The sequence below is a fragment of the Macaca thibetana genome, chromosome 19 (genome assembly GCF_024542745.1).
Source record: "Macaca thibetana thibetana isolate TM-01 chromosome 19, ASM2454274v1, whole genome shotgun sequence".
In the NCBI taxonomy this organism is placed as follows: domain Eukaryota; kingdom Metazoa; phylum Chordata; class Mammalia; order Primates; family Cercopithecidae; genus Macaca; species Macaca thibetana.
The window spans coordinates 20,391,203-20,408,314 of NC_065596.1; the positions used below are offsets into that span (position 1 = coordinate 20,391,203).

At 58.7% G+C, this 17,112-nt stretch overlaps 1 protein-coding gene across 3 annotated transcripts; it reads left to right on the top strand.

Moving 5' to 3' along the window:
* Positions 1-11,377, top strand: MATK (megakaryocyte-associated tyrosine kinase). 3 transcript variants are annotated; one of them, XM_050770455.1, is made up of 14 exons: positions 2,930-3,186; positions 4,067-4,289; positions 4,468-4,527; positions 4,903-5,016; positions 5,114-5,229; positions 5,319-5,538; positions 6,106-6,199; positions 7,671-7,736; positions 9,548-9,647; positions 9,727-9,811; positions 9,896-9,969; positions 10,159-10,354; positions 10,747-10,833; positions 10,921-11,377. In XM_050770455.1, the coding sequence occupies exons 2-14, from the start codon at positions 4,218-4,220 to the stop codon at positions 11,158-11,160; spliced, it is 1,524 nt and encodes a 507-aa protein (XP_050626412.1). In that variant the 5' UTR covers positions 2,930-3,186; positions 4,067-4,217; the 3' UTR covers positions 11,161-11,377. The 3 variants fall into 3 exon arrangements, with proteins under 3 accessions (XP_050626411.1, XP_050626412.1, XP_050626413.1); XM_050770454.1 differs by lacking the exons at positions 2,930-3,186; positions 4,067-4,289 and adding an exon at positions 1-94; XM_050770456.1 differs by lacking the exon at positions 4,067-4,289.
* The last annotated feature ends 5,735 nt before the right edge of the window (positions 11,378-17,112 follow it).

The window sequence follows — 17,112 nt, forward strand, 5'->3', positions numbered from 1 at the left end:
CGTCTTAAATGTCCCTCCCATGCAGGGACATTTCCCTCGCGAACGAAGAGAAGGCAGACCTCGGCGGAGCACCTGTGGTCAGCAGCAGCTTCCGGTGAGAAGCACATTAGGTGGCTGGGTTTTCCGCTGCAGGTATTTTGACACTTCTAGTGATGGTGGTTTGCCATATATGGTGGGCCCGCAGTGACCGTGACAGGACAGCTGCAGCGTCCCCAGCCTTTTGGGGAGCCACACCCTAGACTATCCCACAGCCAGATCCATGAAGCTGTGGGTGCTGCTAAAACCATAGACACGGGGGCATCCTCCCCAAAGATCTTCTAATAGTAAATTACAACCCCATGAAAGAAAGTTGAGGCCGGTAAGCCAGGCGCCATGGCTCACGCCTATAATCCCAGCGCTCTGGGAGGCTGAGGTGGGTGGATCACCTGAGGTCAGGAGTTTGAGACCAGCCTGACCAGGTGAAACCCCATTTCTACTAAAAGTACAAAAATTAGCTGCGTGTGGTGGCACGTGCCTGTAATCCCAGCTACTCAGGAGGCTGAGACAGGAGAATTGCTTGAACCCAGGAGGCAGAGGTTGCAGTGAGCTGAGATCGCGTGGTGGCTCACACCTGGAATCCCAGCACTTTGGGAGGCCCGGGTTGGAGGATCATTTGAGTGCAGGAGTTTGAGACCAGCCTGGGCAACATAGTCAGATCCCACCTCTATTTTTTTTTTTTTTTTGAGACAGAGTCTCACTCTGTTGCCCAGGCTGGGGTGCAGTGGTGCAATCTCGGCTCATGGCAACCTTCACCTCCCAGGTTCAAGCAATTCTCTGCTTCGGCCTCCCAAGTAGCTGGGATTACAGGCGCCCACCACCACACCAGACTAATTTTTGCATTTTTAGTGGACAGGGTTTCACCATCTTGGCCAGGCCGGTCTTGAACTCTTGACCTTGTGATCCACCCACCTCGGCCTCCCAAAGTGCTGGGATTGCAGGTGTGTGCCACCATGCCCGGCTAATTTTTGTAGTTTTAATAGAGACGGGGTTTCATCATGTGGGCCAGGCTGGTCTAGAACTCCTGACCTCAGGTGATCTGCCCACCTAGGCCTCCCATAGTGCTGGGATTACAGGCGTGAGCCACTGGGCCCAGCCTGCAGCTGGGATTAAATTGATGCTAGTGAGATGAGAGAGCATCCTGGATGGCCTGGGAAATATAATATAATATAATATAATATAATATAATATAATATAATATAATATAATATAATATAATATAATATAGTAATATATAATATGGCTGGGCGCGGTGGCTTAAGCCTGTAATCCCAGCACTTTGGGAGGCCGAGACGGGTGGATCACGAGGTCAGGAGATCGAGACCATCCTGGCTAACACGGTGAAACCCCGTCTCTACTAAAAAAAAAAAATACAGCCGGGCGCGGTGGCTCAAGCCTGTAATCCCAGCACTTTGGGAGGCCGAGACGGGCGGATCACGAGGTCAGGAGATCGAGACCATCCTGGTTAACACGGTGAAACCCCGTCTCTACTAAAAAATACAAAAAAAACCCTAGCCGGGCGAGGTGGCGGGCGCCTGTAGTCCCAGCTACTCGGGAGGCTGAGGCAGGAGAATGGCATAAACCCGGGAGGCGGAGCTTGCAGTGAGCCGAGATCCGGTCACTGCACTCCAGCCTGGGCGACAGAGCTAGACTCCGTCTCAAAAAAAAAAAAAAAAAAAAAAAAACAAAAATCTAGCCCGGCGCGGTGGCGGGCGCCTGTAGTCCCAGCTACTCGGGAGGCTGAGGCAGGAGAATGGCGTATACCTGGAAGGCAGAGCTTGCAGTGAGCTGAGATCCGGCCACTGCACTCCAGCCTGGGCGACAGAGCAAGACTCCGTCTCAAAAAAAAAAAATAATAATAATAATAAATAGGCCGGGCGCGGTGGCTCAAGCCTGTAATCCCAGCACTTTGGGAGGCCGAGACGGGCGGATCACGAGGTCAGGAGATCGAGACCATCCTGGCTAACCCGGTGAAACCCTGTCTCTACTAAAAAATACAAAAAACTAGCCGGGCAAGGTGGCGGGCGCCTGTAGTCCCAGCTACTTGGGAGGCTGAGGCAGGAGAATGGCGTGAACCCGGGAGGCGGAGCTTGCAGTGAGCCGAGATCCGGCCACTGCATTCCAGCCTGGGCGACAGAGCGAGACTCCGTCTCAAAAAAAAAAAAATAATAATAATAATAATAAATAAAAAATAAAAATAAAGGCCTGCATTGGGTGAAAGCGGATTGGGCGGTTTGGTCACCCCAACCACAAAGCCATCGGTGGGGCCCAGGGTCCTGTCCACCAAGACCAAGTGAGATCAAACTGTTCTGTGAGGTGAAAGTGGGTGGGGCCCCCACCCTCCCTATGGGGGAGGAAATCCCTGCTGGAAAAGCGGTAGCGCCTACCTCTGGGCAGAGCCAGGTCCCCCCAACTCTCAGGCCCCCCTTTTACCCTCCGAGGAGGGCAGCTCTAAGAAATTTGCATCCGGATGATTACAGTTCCCGATGATTCTGTTACCCCAATTTTCCCTTAATGTTGATGATTATGATAAGGATATAGATAGTGAGTGACATTTTTGAAGGCTTTTTGACAACCACCAATAGCCCTTGAGACGGTGGGTGCTAAAATGGGCGGCACTGAGGGAGTTGGAATTGCAGAGTACGAAGGATCCTCTGGGTGTCCGGGCTTGGCGCCTTGCTTACCTCCCCGGACGGGCAGCTCACTCTCCCTCACCCCCGGCCCCCGCCACGCGCGCTGGCGGCGCCCATTCCACGCTCCAAGAACCCCACTTCCCAGGGTGTGTGGGGGGTGCACGCCCGACAGGGCTGGGTCAAGGCCAGGCGTGGCGCCCGCGCGCGCCCCGGGACCCCGCCCGGGGAGCGCGGGAGGCGCCGGGGGCCGCGGGGGCGGGGCGGGGAGGGGCCGGCGGCGGCGGCGGCGCGCGGAGCAGACCGCAGTGCGGCCGGCGCTAGGACCCGCGGGGGCCTCCCAGGCCGCGGCGCCTCCCGCTTCCCCCAACTCCCCGACCCTCCTTTGCCCCCAAAATGAGGAAACGGAGCAACTCGCTCCAAGTTGTGCAGCCGGGACCGCCTCGGTGTGCGCAGCCGGCTCGCGGAGGCCCTCCTGGGGGCGGGCGCGGGGCGCGGCCCGGGGGCGCCCCCTAAGCAGGTGAGCACCTCGGCGGGGAGAGGTGGAGAGACCCCGAGGCCGGGGTGGGGGAAACCCCGAGGGCTCTGGGCGGGGGTGGGTCCGGGACGTGCGCAGGAAGGGCCGGTGTGCGCGCGAGTGTGCGCGACCCGGGCGCGCGGCGGTTGCGCGGCTGGGGCGGAGGGTGCTCAGAGAAGATCGGACCCGGCGTGGTGGCGGCGGGGGTTTCCTGGGTGCGAGTGTGCGCGGCTACGAGCCCCGGGCGTGTGTACCCGCGCGTCCACGTGGAGGGCTGTGCGCGTGTGGCCGAGAAGCGTGTGCGCGGCCCTGCGTAGCGCCCTGCGTGCCCGAGTGGCCCGGTGCTGGCGCCCAGGTGTTCCAGTGTGGGGCGGCTGTGTGTGTGCCGGGGGCGGGGGACAGGTGCGCACGTTCCCAGGTGTGGAGCGCTTATGCGCGCGGACGCGCGGGGACGTGTGCGCACACCTGTTTCCAGGTGGACGTGGTCATTTGCTTGTCTGCGCGCACCTGTGTCCGAGCCCCGTGTGTTTCTGTGCGTGTACATGCATCCGTATGCGTGTGAGTACACGTGGGACTGGAGGATTTCAGGGGAGGCGCATATTGGAGGGGCTGAGACTCACCCCCCCAGCACCGCCCACTTCCCAGCCACCAGCGGTCCTGGAGATGGGGGAGGCAGGGAGGGTCCCCCACCCCTGCAGCAGTGAGCGACTTTGTGTGTCTGTCCTGGGTTTGGGGGGATCAGAGAGGCTCAGCGGGTGGCCGGAGGAGCCCAGCAGGGCTACTGGACCCACCCCTGCCCCCAGTTCCACCCCACGGTCAGAGAATCTTGGGAATGACCTTGACTCATCCCTATTTCCCCACCCTGCCCCTGCCTACTTACCAGAAAAGAGGAAGAACCAGGCTCGGTCCAGTGGCACCCAGCTCCCTACCTCCTGTGCCAGCCGCCCGGACTGTGGCAGGCCATTCCCAGCGTCCCCGACTGTGGCCACTTGCTCAGTGCTCCTCTCCCCTGCCTCAGTTTCCCTCTGGGGGCGATGGCGGGGCGAGGCTCCCTGCTTTCCTGGCGGGCATTTCATGGCTGTGATTCTGCTAAAGAACTTCCCCGGGTAAAGATCACTTCCCCAAAGGGACTTGGGGAGCCAGCTCTGGGTCCCACCCAGGATGCCTCTGGGGGGCTCTCTCTGCCTGCCTGGCCATTGCCCCCACCTGGCCTGGGCTGGAAGTGGTGGGAACTGGACCCTGGGTCCCAGCCCAGCTCCCACCTGGACTCTGCCCCCTCCCCAGGTGAGCCCCCGCTTCCTACGAGCCTGGCACCCCCCGCCTGTCTCAGCCAGGATGCCAACGGTGAGTGTGTCTAGCCTGGTTCCTCTATCCCCCGGGTCCTTCTTCAACTCCAGCCACACCCTCAGCCCCCTTCCTGGAGGGCTGTACTCTCTGCCCTCTACCCGCTTCTGCTGGGCTCTGCCTGGCCTTTCTCAGTCATCTTGGCTTCCTGACCTTCTGTCCCTGTCCTCTCTTTGTGACTTTACGATTTCTCTCTTTGAGCGCTGTTCACCCCGTTTCGCTCCTTCCCCGATGTCTGCATCTGTTTTCTCTGCCTCTCTGCTCTTCTCCAATCTCCATGTCTTTCTCCCTCCTGTCCTCTTTCCCCTCCCATGCCTCTGCTCCCCACATCTCCGTGATGTCCTCCCTTCGCCCCTCTCCTGGCCCTCTCTGCAGAGGCGCTGGGCCCCGGGTACCCAGTGCATCACCAAATGCGAGCACACCCGCCCCAAGCCAGGGGAGCTGGCCTTCCGCAAGGGCGACGTGGTCACCATCCTGGAGGCCTGCGAGGTGAGAGGCGGCCAGGGTGTGGGTGCGTGGGGGCTGGGGGCTCCACCAGGACCACCCTCACACCCCCCACATCAACCTTGTGCTTCCTCCCTGGCAGAACAAGAGCTGGTACCGCGTCAAGCACCACACCAGCGGGCAGGAGGGGCTGCTGGCAGCTGGGGCGCTGCGGGAGCGGGAGGCCCTCTCCACAGACCCCAAGCTCAGCCTCATGCCGTGAGTGGGCGGGACAGGGGCCTGGAGTGGGGGGCAGTAGGTGACCGCCCCCCACAGCCTGGTCCAACCCACCCCTTTTGTGGCCCCAGGTGGTTCCACGGGAAGATCTCGGGTCAGGAGGCTGTCCAGCAGCTGCAGCCACCTGAGGATGGGCTGTTCCTGGTGCGGGAGTCCGCGCGCCATCCTGGCGACTACGTCCTGTGCGTGAGCTTTGGCCGTGACGTCATCCACTACCGCGTGCTGCACCGCGACGGCCACCTCACCATCGATGAGGCCGTGTTCTTCTGCAACCTCATGGACATGGTGGAGGTGCTGCCATCCAGAGGCCCCACCCCGTCCCTGCAGCCCTGGAGACTCCCCTATGTAGAGATGGAGGGGCCGGTCGCCTGACTTCTATCCCTTCCCCAGCAGCTGGGCAGGCACCATCCCTGCCTCTGTGCTGATCGCCCGGGACCCCCCTGAGCTCTGTGCTTCCCCAATGTGGAGATGAAGGGGGTAGTCCCTGGGGCCCCCCAGGCCCCCATCCCATCTCAGATAGGCAGACAGGAGGACCTCACAGTAGGATTCTCCTTAATGCATAAATGGGCAGGGGGTTGATCCCTATGGACCGCCCATCCTACAGGTGGTCTGAGTCAGTCTGGTTCTACCTCCAGGGACTAGGGTGACTCCTCTGGGGACCCCCAGGACCCCCCCAAGTTGATACCAATCCAGAGGACTCCGCCTCCTTTTAGCTTGCCTCCTTTCCCGTTCCTATGGAAACCAGCCTTTCTCCTCCCCGGTCCCACCCACCCTCCCAAGAGGCCACCCAGGAAGGGGACAGGATGCCGGGGTTCCCTGCCCTGGGGCTGGGCTCATGGCTGTCCCCACATCCTGCAGCATTACAGCAAGGACAAGGGCGCTATCTGCACCAAGCTGGTGAGACCAAAGCGGAAACACGGGACCAAGTCTGCCGAGGAGGAGCTGGCCAGGGGTAGGGGACGCCCAGGAGGGCAGACCCCCTTCCCTGACCGCATTAGCCCAGCCCGGGAGGAAAGGCCCTGGGGCCCCCGCGCCTCTGAGGCCAGATCACCCAAGCCTGTCTCCATGCCCAACTATGGGATAGAAGACGTGGGCTGCCTTGGGGGTACCCACAGACACAGATCAGTCCTTTTTTTGATAGGTCCCCAGCTTCGCCATCATCCACCATCTGAGCCAGAAACCTGGCCCTGAACCTCCACCCACCCCACCCTCCAGCATTCCCTCCTTGGCCAGGTTACCAACACCTGGTGAATCTGCTCCCCTCCCCTCCCCACAGTCCAGCCTCAGGCCCTCCCATCAGATTGCCTCCTTCCCAGAGGGCGAGTCCCCCTTCCAGCCCAGGCCTTGAGTGCGGCCTCAAGGTTATCTTTCTGTCATGAAATCGTGCCTCCAGGGAGAGAGGCCCGGCAGCTCCACTACCTTCCAGAACCTGCCCGCATGGCCTGAGCCACCTTTCCAGCCTCATCTGCAAAGCCCTTCCTCCACGCATCCACCCCTCCCAGGTCAACTGTGATCATCCTTTCCTTCATGCCTCTGAGCCATTGTTTATTCTGTTCCCTTCACCTGAAATGCTTTTCCAGCCCCTGAGTAGTGAAATCCTCAGTGTTTAAGGTTAAAAGCAAATGCCTCTTCCCACCCCATGTCTGTCTCCTCGAAAGTACATCTCTCCTAGGGAAATCTGTATCCATCAGGGATGGCACCCAGGTGGACACTAGCATCACCCTGACCAATGATCCCTTAAGACCATGGCATTTGGAGGGGTCACTTTCTGGAGGGAGAAGAGAACGCCTGCAGAACCAACCAGAGGACAGTGGAGGGGACAACACAGGAGTGCTTGGGAGAAGGGTCAGGGAGGCCAGAGCCCTGGAATATTCTGGAACCTTTATGGGTCTCCATGTTTGTTTATTTGTTTGTTTGTTTGTTTTTTCTTTTTTTTTTGCTCTGTGTGTGTTTCTGAGTGGTCAGAGGTAAAGAACTGTGTAGGGAAGAGCCCAGCAGGTATTTGGAGGGACAAGAGAGCCAAAGAGAAAAGGGCAGCTCTTCTCTCTTGAGACCTGAGACCTGAAGTGTTTCCTGGCACTGTCCCCTGAGCCTGACAGGGAGTTCCTGGAAGGCAAATGTGGAATCTGAGGGTCTCAGCCAGGCAGGCCCCCAGCTTTGACCATTCACACCACTATCCCTCCTGTAAGCCCGTTTTTGCTCAGGTCAACCTGAGATAGTTCTGTTGCAACAACAGTAATTGGTACCAGGAGTGGGGTGTCTCTGATACGTCCTAGGGGCATTGCCAGGTCCAGCAGCCATTCAAATGTGTATCCACAGCTGCAGCACTGTGAGAGACTTCACCTAGTCTCTCACCAAGTAGAACCCCCAATGGGAGGGTTTGGGGGACCCATTACCCCTCTGACTGGGTCTTCACTCCACAGCGGGCTGGTTACTGAACCTGCAGCATTTGACATTGGGAGCGCAGATCGGAGAGGGAGAATTTGGAGGTGAGTGGCGGACCGGGTTGGGGGTGCTGAAGGAAGGTGGGAGGTGCATATTGAGGCTTTGCAGTCACAGAGCTGAATTCAAACCCATACTTAACGACCTACTAGTTGTGCAACTGAAGACATGCAAATCCTCTGAGCCTCAGTTTCCCCCTCTGGAACACGGGGTAATGGCAGCTGTCATGAGGGGTCAATGAACTTAAGCAGTCAATGTTAGTGACTTCACACTGCCAGGGTCTTGTATGGTCAGTCCCTCTGTTTGGAATGTTTGGAACACCATTCCCTGAAATTATTATTCTGGAAGGCTCTGGGGTTTAGATCAGGGGTCAGCAGACTCTCTGTAATAATATTTTTTGCTTCGTGTGTCAGGGAGCTGCTGTCACAGCTGCTGAATCCTGCCCTTGTGGAGTGAAAGCAACCACAGACAATATGTAAACATATGGGCGTGGCCATGAAAACTATGGCCCAGAAATTTGAATTTTGTATAATGCTCACATGTCCTGAAACAGTACTCATCTTTTGATTTGTTTTTACAACCATTTAAAAATGCAAAAACCAGACGGGCGCCGTGGCTCACGCCTGTAATCCCAGCACTTTGGGAGGCCGAGGCAGGTGGATCACAAGGTCAGGAAATCAAGACCATCCTGGCTAACACGGTGAAACCCCGTCTCTACTAAAAAAAAATACAAAAAAATTAGCTGGGCGTGGTGGTGGGTGCCTGTAGTCCCAGCTACTCGGGAGGCTAAGGCAGGAGAATGGCGTGAACCCGGGAGGCAGAGCTTGCAGTGAGCCGAGATAGCGCCACTGCACTCCAGCCTGGGCGACAGAGCGAGACTCCATCTCAAAAAAAAAAACAAAAAACCCAAAAACCAGCCAGGCGTGGTGTCTCATGCCTGAAATCCCAGCACTTTGGGAGGTCGAGGCAGAAGGATCCCTTGAGCTCAGGAGTTCAAGTCCAGCCTGGGCAACATAGCAAGACCCCCATCTGTACAAAAAAAAATAATAACCAGGCACAGTGGAGCATGCCTGTAGTCCCAGCTATTCAGGAGGCTGGGATGGGAGGATCCCTTGAGCCCAGGAATTTGAACCTACACTGAGCTGTGATCATGCCACTGCACTTCATTTCACCTGGGTGAGAGAGTGAGACCCTGTATCAATATTTTAAAAATAAAAATGCAAAAAACATTTTGAGCTCAAAGGTCTTGCAAAAAGAATTGACAGGGTAGATTTGGCCCCTGGGGGGTGGAGGTTCACAGACCCCTGGCTTAGATGGTTCTCTCTTTGTTTTTGTTTTTGTTTTTTTTTGTTTTGTTTTTTTCTGGTTTTTCTTGAGATGGAATTTCGCTCTGTTGCCCGGGCTGTAGTGCAATGGCGTGATCTTGGCTCACTGCAACCTCCGCCTCCAGGGTTCAAGCGATTCTCCTGCCTCAGCCTCCCGAGTAGCTGGGACTACAGGCATGTGCCACCACGTCCGGCTAGTTTTGTATTTTTAGTAGAGACGGGGTTTCTCCATGTTAGTCAGCCTGGTCTTGAACTCCTGACCTTAGGTGATCTGCCTGCCTCAGCCTTCCAGAGTGCTGGGAATACAGGCGTGAGCCACCGCGCCAGGACCAGACGGTTCTCTTTGATCTTGGGTCTGGAGCTTGTGAGGGTGGGGGGGATGGGGAGCGTGGGGGCTGCGTTTCAAGGTCTGGGGACCCGCAGCTGTGTGAGTGTTACATGGGCACCGGTGTGAGCGGGCCTGTCCGTTTGTCTCTCTGTCGCTGTTTGTTGGGGGTCCCGATCTCACCCCGTTCCCCGCCCCCACCCCCAAGCCGTCCTGCAGGGTGAGTACCTGGGGCAAAAGGTGGCCGTGAAGAATATCAAGTGCGACGTGACGGCCCAGGCCTTCCTGGATGAGACGGCCGTCATGACGTGAGTCCCGGGGTGGGGGCTGGGGACCCTGGGATGGGGGGTCCCAGCCCCGCCCTCACGCCCACCCCACCGCCCCCAGGAAGATGCAACACAAGAACCTGGTGCGTCTCCTGGGCGTGATCCTGCACCAGGGGCTGTACATTGTCATGGAGCACGTGAGCAAGGTGGGGCGGGGCTCAGGCGGGGAGGGGGTCCCACACGGCAGAGCAGCCCTAACATCCCCCACGGCTGTCTCCCACCCCCAACAGGGCAACCTGGTGAACTTTCTGCGGACCCGGGGCCGAGCCCTCGTGAACACCGCTCAGCTCCTGCAGTTTTCCCTGTAAGTGGGGCTCTCAGGGTGCCGGGGCGTGGGGGTCGTCGGGGGGCAGATTCCAAGATCCATCAAGGGGAAACTGAGGCATGGGGCAGGGAGGCTTTCTGAGCTTGTGGCCCAGGCACCCAGAGCTTTCTGAGCCGTGAATGCAGGCGTCCTGGCACCTGAGCCCCCACTGCCCCCTGCTCCCCCCAGGCACGTGGCCGAGGGCATGGAGTACCTGGAGAGCAAGAAGCTGGTGCACCGCGACCTGGCCGCCCGCAACATCCTGGTCTCCGAGGACCTGGTGGCCAAGGTCAGCGACTTTGGCCTGGCCAAAGCAGAGCGGAAAGGGCTGGACTCGAGCCGGCTGCCCGTCAAGTGGACGGCGCCCGAGGCTCTCAAACACGGGGTGAGCCCTCCTTCACACACCCCTGGGGCTTTGGGGTCCCCCCAGCTCTGCTGTATGACCCTGGCTATGTCACTTGGCCTCTCAGAAACTCCAAGGGCAATGGCTCCGCCTCCCCAGGAAGCTCTTGGCCCGTAATTGTTCCTTTTAGCTTCCCTCTGGGCCTCAGTTTCTCCATCTCTGAAAAAGGCATGGGCTCAGGACTGAGGTGAAGAATGACCAGGCTTCCTTCATGCATGAAGGCTGAGCTAGACTCGATTGTGGGCGGCGTTGGGGGAGGAATCAATTAGGAGACCGGAGAGTGAGGGTCAACCCAGGAGGGCTTCCTGGAGGAAGCAGAGGCTGGAGCAGAAACCCTGAGAGGTCCCTCCTCACCCCTGTCTCGGGCCCCACAGAAGTTCACCAGCAAGTCGGATGTCTGGAGTTTTGGGGTGCTGCTCTGGGAGGTCTTCTCATATGGACGGGCTCCATACCCTAAAATGGTGAGCAGGGGGCCCCAGGGAGGCACTGGGTTCCGGGCAGGTCCAGAGGCTGTGGCCCTGACCCCTGCCCACACCTGCTGTCCACAGTCACTGAAGGAGGTGTCGGAAGCCGTGGAGAAGGGGTATCGCATGGAGCCCCCCGAGGGCTGTCCAGGCCCCGTGCACGTCCTCATGAGCAGCTGCTGGGAGGCAGAGCCCGCCCGCCGGCCACCCTTCCGCAAGCTGGCTGAGAAGCTGGCCCGGGAGCTGCGCAGCGCGGGTGCCCCGGCCTCCGTCTCAGGGCAGGATACCGACGGCTCCACCTCGCCCCGAAGCCAGGAGCCCTGACCCCACCCGGTGGGGCCCTTGGCCCCAGAGGACCAAGAGAGTGGGCAGTGCGGCGTGGGGACACCGGCCAGGCCCAAGGAGGGTCCAGGTCGGCAAGGCATCGTCCTGGTGCCCACGGCAGGGGCTGGCCCGCGTAAGGGGCTCTGGGCGGCCCGTGAACACCCCAGACCTGCGAAGGCGAAGGATGATCGCCCCGATAAAGACGGATTCCAAGGACTGTAGGCGCCTGTGTGTCTCTCTCTGTCCCCATGCCCTCTTTCCCGGAGGCCGCTTTTGGCGATCTGCTCTCGGACACCCCCAGGCGCCAGGCATCCTGGGTCCTCCCGTAGAGGTCCACCCCCCCACCCGGATGCCCTGTGTGCCCTGGCCCCAGCAGTCACCTCCCTCCTCTGTGGAACCCACTGCAGCCCACATGATGGGATCGATTAATTGGGACCCCACTGATCCTTGGCCTTGTCTTTGGCACCCACCAGCCCCAAGCCCCTGCCTCCTGCAGCCATGTGCCTGCACACGGGGCCTCCGCATCTTTGCCCATGGAGGATCCACCCAGCTGGAACCTGCCCGCTGGCCACTGTGGGGACATCGTTCCCCGGGGAATTCTGGGCAGGAGACCCACTTGCCATTACCCGTGGGTTCCCCACTGCAGTCCCCCAGGAGATGCTGTATTCAGTGGTGGGGACCCCGTCCCAACCCATGGGATCTCGGGAGGCTGCCAGCAGCCCTCAAGGTCCAAGTCTCCCCTCCCACCACATCCCTTTCTCAGGCCCCAGCCCTCTACATCCCTATGGGAGCCCCCATGATGGGAGCCCCAGGAAGGTCTGTGTGTGTGGCAGCTGCCCTGTTTAGGGATGGCCTGGGGAGGCCACCCTCCTCCTCCTGCCTCCCCCATTCATGGGCAGCCACCATGTTGAGCACTTTCAGGTCAAATCCCCAAAATGCCGCTGGAGGTGAGTGCCAAGATTACACCGATTTCACAGACGTGGACACTGAAGCCCAGAGAGGGCAGGTCGCTCACGCTGGGTTGCCACAAGAAGATATGGTAGAGCCTGGATTTGAATCTGGGCCTGTCTGGGTCCACAGCCCAGGTTTCGTTCCCCTCTCTTCCCGCTCCAGCCTCTCCCACTTCTGCATGTCCCTCACTTCTGCTTCTTTCATCATGGTCTGAACCAATCATGAAAATCTCACCCATCACCCACCCATCCACCCAGTATCTACTCATCCATCCATCCAATCACCATCCACTCATCCATCCATCCACTCAATCACCATCCACTCATGCATCCACCCACCATGCACTCATCCATCCATCCACCCACCCACCCATCCATTCACCCACCCACCATCTACTCATCCATCCATCCACCCACCATCCACCCATCCATTCACCCACCCACCATCTACTCATCCATCCATCCACCCACCCACCCACCATCCACTCATCCATCCACCCACCCACCCACCATCCACCCATCCACCCACCCACCCACCATCCACCCATCCATCCACCCACCCACCATCCACCCACCATCCACCCACCCACCATCCACTCATCCATCCATCCACCCACCTATCCACCTATCCATCCACCCACACATCATCCATCCACCCACCCACCATCTACTCATTCATCCATCCACCCAATCACCCATCCATCCATCCACCCACCCAGTCACCCATCCATACATCCACCCACCTATCCATCCACCCACACATCATCCATCCACCCACCATCCACTCATCCATCCACCCATCATCCACTCATCCATCCATCCACCCACCCACCATCCACTCATTCATCCATCCACCCACCATCCACCCATGCACCCACCCTATTCATTCATCCATGTGTCCATCCACCCACTCCCCCATCCATCCACCCACCCATCTACCCAACCATACACCCATCCATCCATCCACCTACACATCTACCCATCTGCTCATCCATTCACCCATCCATCCATCCACCCACCAATCATCCATCCACCCACATACCTATCATCCATCCATGCATCCATCCACCCACCCATCCACTTGTCCGTCCACCCATCCATCCATCCATCCATACACCCACCCATCCACCTGTGCACCCACCTATTTATCCATCCACCCATGTATCCACCCATCCACCTACCCATCCACCGACCAATCATACATCTACCATCCACCCATCCACGCATCCATCCATCCATCCACCCATCATCCACTCATCCATCCATCCACTATCCACTCATCCATCCATCCACCCACCCACCATCTACTCATTCATCCATCCACCCACCATCCACCCATGCACCCACCCTATTCATTCATCCATGTGTCCATCCACCCACTCACCCATCCATCCACCCACCCATCTACCCAACCATACACCCATCCATCCATCCACCTACACATCTACCCATCCGCTCATCCATTCACCCATCCATCCATCCACCCACCAATCATCCATCCATGCATCCATCCACCCACCCATCCACTTGTCCGTCCACCCACCCATCCATCCATCCATCCATACACCCACCCATCCACCTGTGCACCCACCTATTTATCCATCCACCCATGTATCCACCCATCCACCTACCCATCCACCGACCAATCATACATCTACCATCCACCCATCCACGCATCCATCCATCCATCCACCCAGCATCCACTCATCCATCCACCCAATCATCCACCATCCACCCACCTATTCATCCATCCACCCATGTGTCCATCCACCCATACATCTACCTGTTCACTCACCCGTCCACCCATCCATCTACCTACTATCCATTCATCCATCCACCCATCTACCTATTCATCCATCCATCCACCCATCCATCCATCCACTCACCATCTACTCATCCACCAATCATCCATCCACCCACACATCTACCATCCACCCACCTATTCATCCATCCACCCGTGTCCATCGACCCACACATCTACCTGTCCACTCACCCATCCATCCATCCATCCACCCATGCATCCATCCACCCATCCATCCATCCACTCACCATCCACTCATCTACCAATCATCCATCCACCCACATATCCACCTCCATCCATCCATCCACCCATGCATCCATCCACCTGTCCACCCATCCATTCACCCATACACCTACCATCCACTCACATATCTGTCCACCCATTTATCTACCCATCATCCATCCACACACCCATCCATCCTTCCATTCATCCATCCACCCACCCATCCTCCTGTCCCCACCCATTCACCCATCCATGCATGCATCCATCCACTTATCCATCTCCCCACGCATCCATCTCCCACCCATTCCCATGTCCATCCATCTACCCATCCATTCATCTACCCACCCATCCACTCTATTCATCCATCTCTCCATCCACTGTTCCACTGATCCACCCACCCATTCATCCATCCCTCCATCCACCTACCCACCCACCATCCATTCACACATCCATCCACCCCTCCTCTTCACTTAACAAAGCCAGGCTGAAGGAGGTATCAGAGGCCATGGAGAAGGGGTACCACATGGAGCCCCCCAAGGGCTGTCCAGGCCCCGTGTACATCCTCAGAGCAGCAGCTGGGAGGCAGAGCCCACCTGCCAGGCACCTTCCACAAGTTGTCTGAGAAGCTGGCCTGGGAGCTGTGCGGCACGGGCGCCCCGGCCTCTGTCTCAAGGCTACTGTGCTGGCCCTCTGGGTACTGAGTATCACTGCAGCTGCTGCAGTGACAGCTCTCAGATGACACTGTCCTTGGACAGAGGCAGTCCAAATGTCCAGGGACCTAGCAGGCTGACCCTGTGACTCTGGGGGACAGAATGGCAGGGAAACACTGGCCCTCCTGCCCACTCTGGCACAGTGGGTCTGGATCCACTTTGCACATGCAGGTTCAATCCTGACTCGCCCCCCAGCTGTGTGACGCTGGCCCTGGGGTGACAGCCCTGGTTTGCTCAGGGGTGAGGGCTGTTCCAGGGTATGCGACTTTAGAGCTAAAACCGGGAAAGTCCCGGGCAAACGGGGGCGAGGCGGCCCCTACTGGGAAAGCTTTTTCCCTCTCTGGGCCTTAGCAGCCTCCTCCAGTCAACGGGCACCTTTTCCTAGAGGGGCAGCAGGGCCCCGAGGCCCACAGCAGTGAAGGGAGGGGCACCTAGAAGGCAGGCATATAGCTGGTGCCCCATTATTGCTGGGACGGTCCAACACCTGCTCTCAGTTGAGTCTCCCATGGAGCCAGCCTTGAGGATACACAGAGAGGAGTCTCTGGCCAGGCTGGGCACGGCTTCCACTCCAGGACTCCCGGGCCACCCTCCCATCCTGGCCAAGCTGAGACACGGAAATGTCCCAAGGTCATGCTGACCTCCTATGCGGCCCCCTTAAAGCCCTGCACACCCTCAGGGCTCACTTTCCACACCAGCACCGGAGGCAGGTTAGTGGTTCTTTCTGGGGGATAATTGAAAGGTAGAAGCTGGAGGGGCCTGGCCCCTGCCTAATCCGCTGCGGGGGGCCACCTGTCCCCTGGGCCCTGCCCGCCCGGCCCACACTCCTAATCCGGCCCTCTAAGCTGACACAGCGTCTGCAGCTTTTGCCTGTCCGGCTAAGTCGCCCAAAGCCCCCCCCCCCAACCGGCGCCTCACGCCACGATCCTTCCTGCGGCCTCTTAACCCACACTGGCCAATTAGTTAATTGGGGTCTGAGATCTGAAGCAGCTCGTTAGCGCTCTAAAGTGATGAAGCAATCAGGGCAATTCTCTCTCCCCACCCCGCAGCCCTGTACCTCAATGGGCAACAGGCCTGGCTCCGCCCTGGACACAGAGCCTGGTGGGCCCACCTTGCCAATGGGCAGCTGAGGCCGGGGGAGGCACCTGGAGCCTCAGAAGCTGCAGCCGCCCCTCTGGCCCAGGCTTGAACCCCTGTGTCCCTCCGCACCTTGCCCACCTGAACTTGGCCCCTGGGATTGGGGAGCTACACCCGGATCCAGAGTCGAAGCCACCTGCCCCCTGGGTTCTGACCCGGACTCCTCTGGGGCCTGGGCACCCGGTTTCTCATATGTGTGTGTGTCACGCCTTTCTCTGTCTCTCTTTGTGTGTCTCTCTCCCTTCAAAGCCAACATGCCAACATTCTGGAGGGATCTCTCTCTACTTCACTTTGCACCCGCCCCTTCGCCCATCCGCAGGCCTGGGTCTCCCCTCACTCCACTGCAGTCACCTCCCCCATGTCCTCCGTGTCACTAAATCAAGCCTCCCCTCATCTCCCCTTCCCACTGCCCCTGGAGTACCCTCTCCTTTCCGTGTCCAGGGCGCTCCCCTGCCTGAGCCCCCTGGCTCCTTGGACTTGGGGGGCACTGGTCTCTGGAGCTTTCCTGGAGCCCACTCCACCTCTCAGGCCTCCGCCTCTGAAACAGTCCCACCTCACAGTCCAGAATGCGCCTGGACATCGCCCTTGCACCTCCACGCCCACACCCTGCCCCTCTCCAACTTCCTTCCTCTGGAATCGCTACCCCCTCCCTTCTGTCCTCCCCATCCCCCAGCCCTTGGCCTGACCAGGCCCTTTAGCCTCGCCTGCCGGGCACCTGCCCTTGGTTTCTCAGCTGCTCATCATTGATGTTTGTATAAAATGCCAGTGTGTCCCTGCTCCACAACCTCCCATGGCTCCCCAGCACCCCATCCTTCACACCCCATGTGTCTAGAACTTGCGGCTTTGCACTCCATCTTCCATTCTCACCACCTTCCGTAACATAGCAACCTGGCCGGGCGGGAGTTCAAGACCAGCCTGGCCAACATGGTGAAACCCCATCTTTAGTAAAAATATAAAAATTAGCCGGGCATGGTGGCTCATGCCTGTAATCCCAGCACTTTGGGAGGCCGAGGCAGGTGGATCACGAGGTCAGGAGACTGAGACCATCCTGGCTAACACGGTGAAACCCCGTGTGTACTAAAAATACAAAAAATTAGCTGGGCGTGGTGGCGGGCGCCTGTAGTCCCAGCTACTC

Excerpts from the sequence above, each read along its gene's own strand:
- MATK (XM_050770454.1), top strand. The coding sequence starts at position 20 with ATGCAGGGACATTTCCCTCGCGAACGAAGAGAAGGCAGACCTCGGCGG. Across the intron at positions 4,528-4,902 it reads TCTCAGCCAGGATGCCAACG|AGGCGCTGGGCCCCGGGTAC; the intron begins GTGAGTGTGTCT and ends CCCTCTCTGCAG. Across the intron at positions 10,834-10,920 it reads GGGCTCCATACCCTAAAATG|TCACTGAAGGAGGTGTCGGA; the intron begins GTGAGCAGGGGG and ends TGCTGTCCACAG.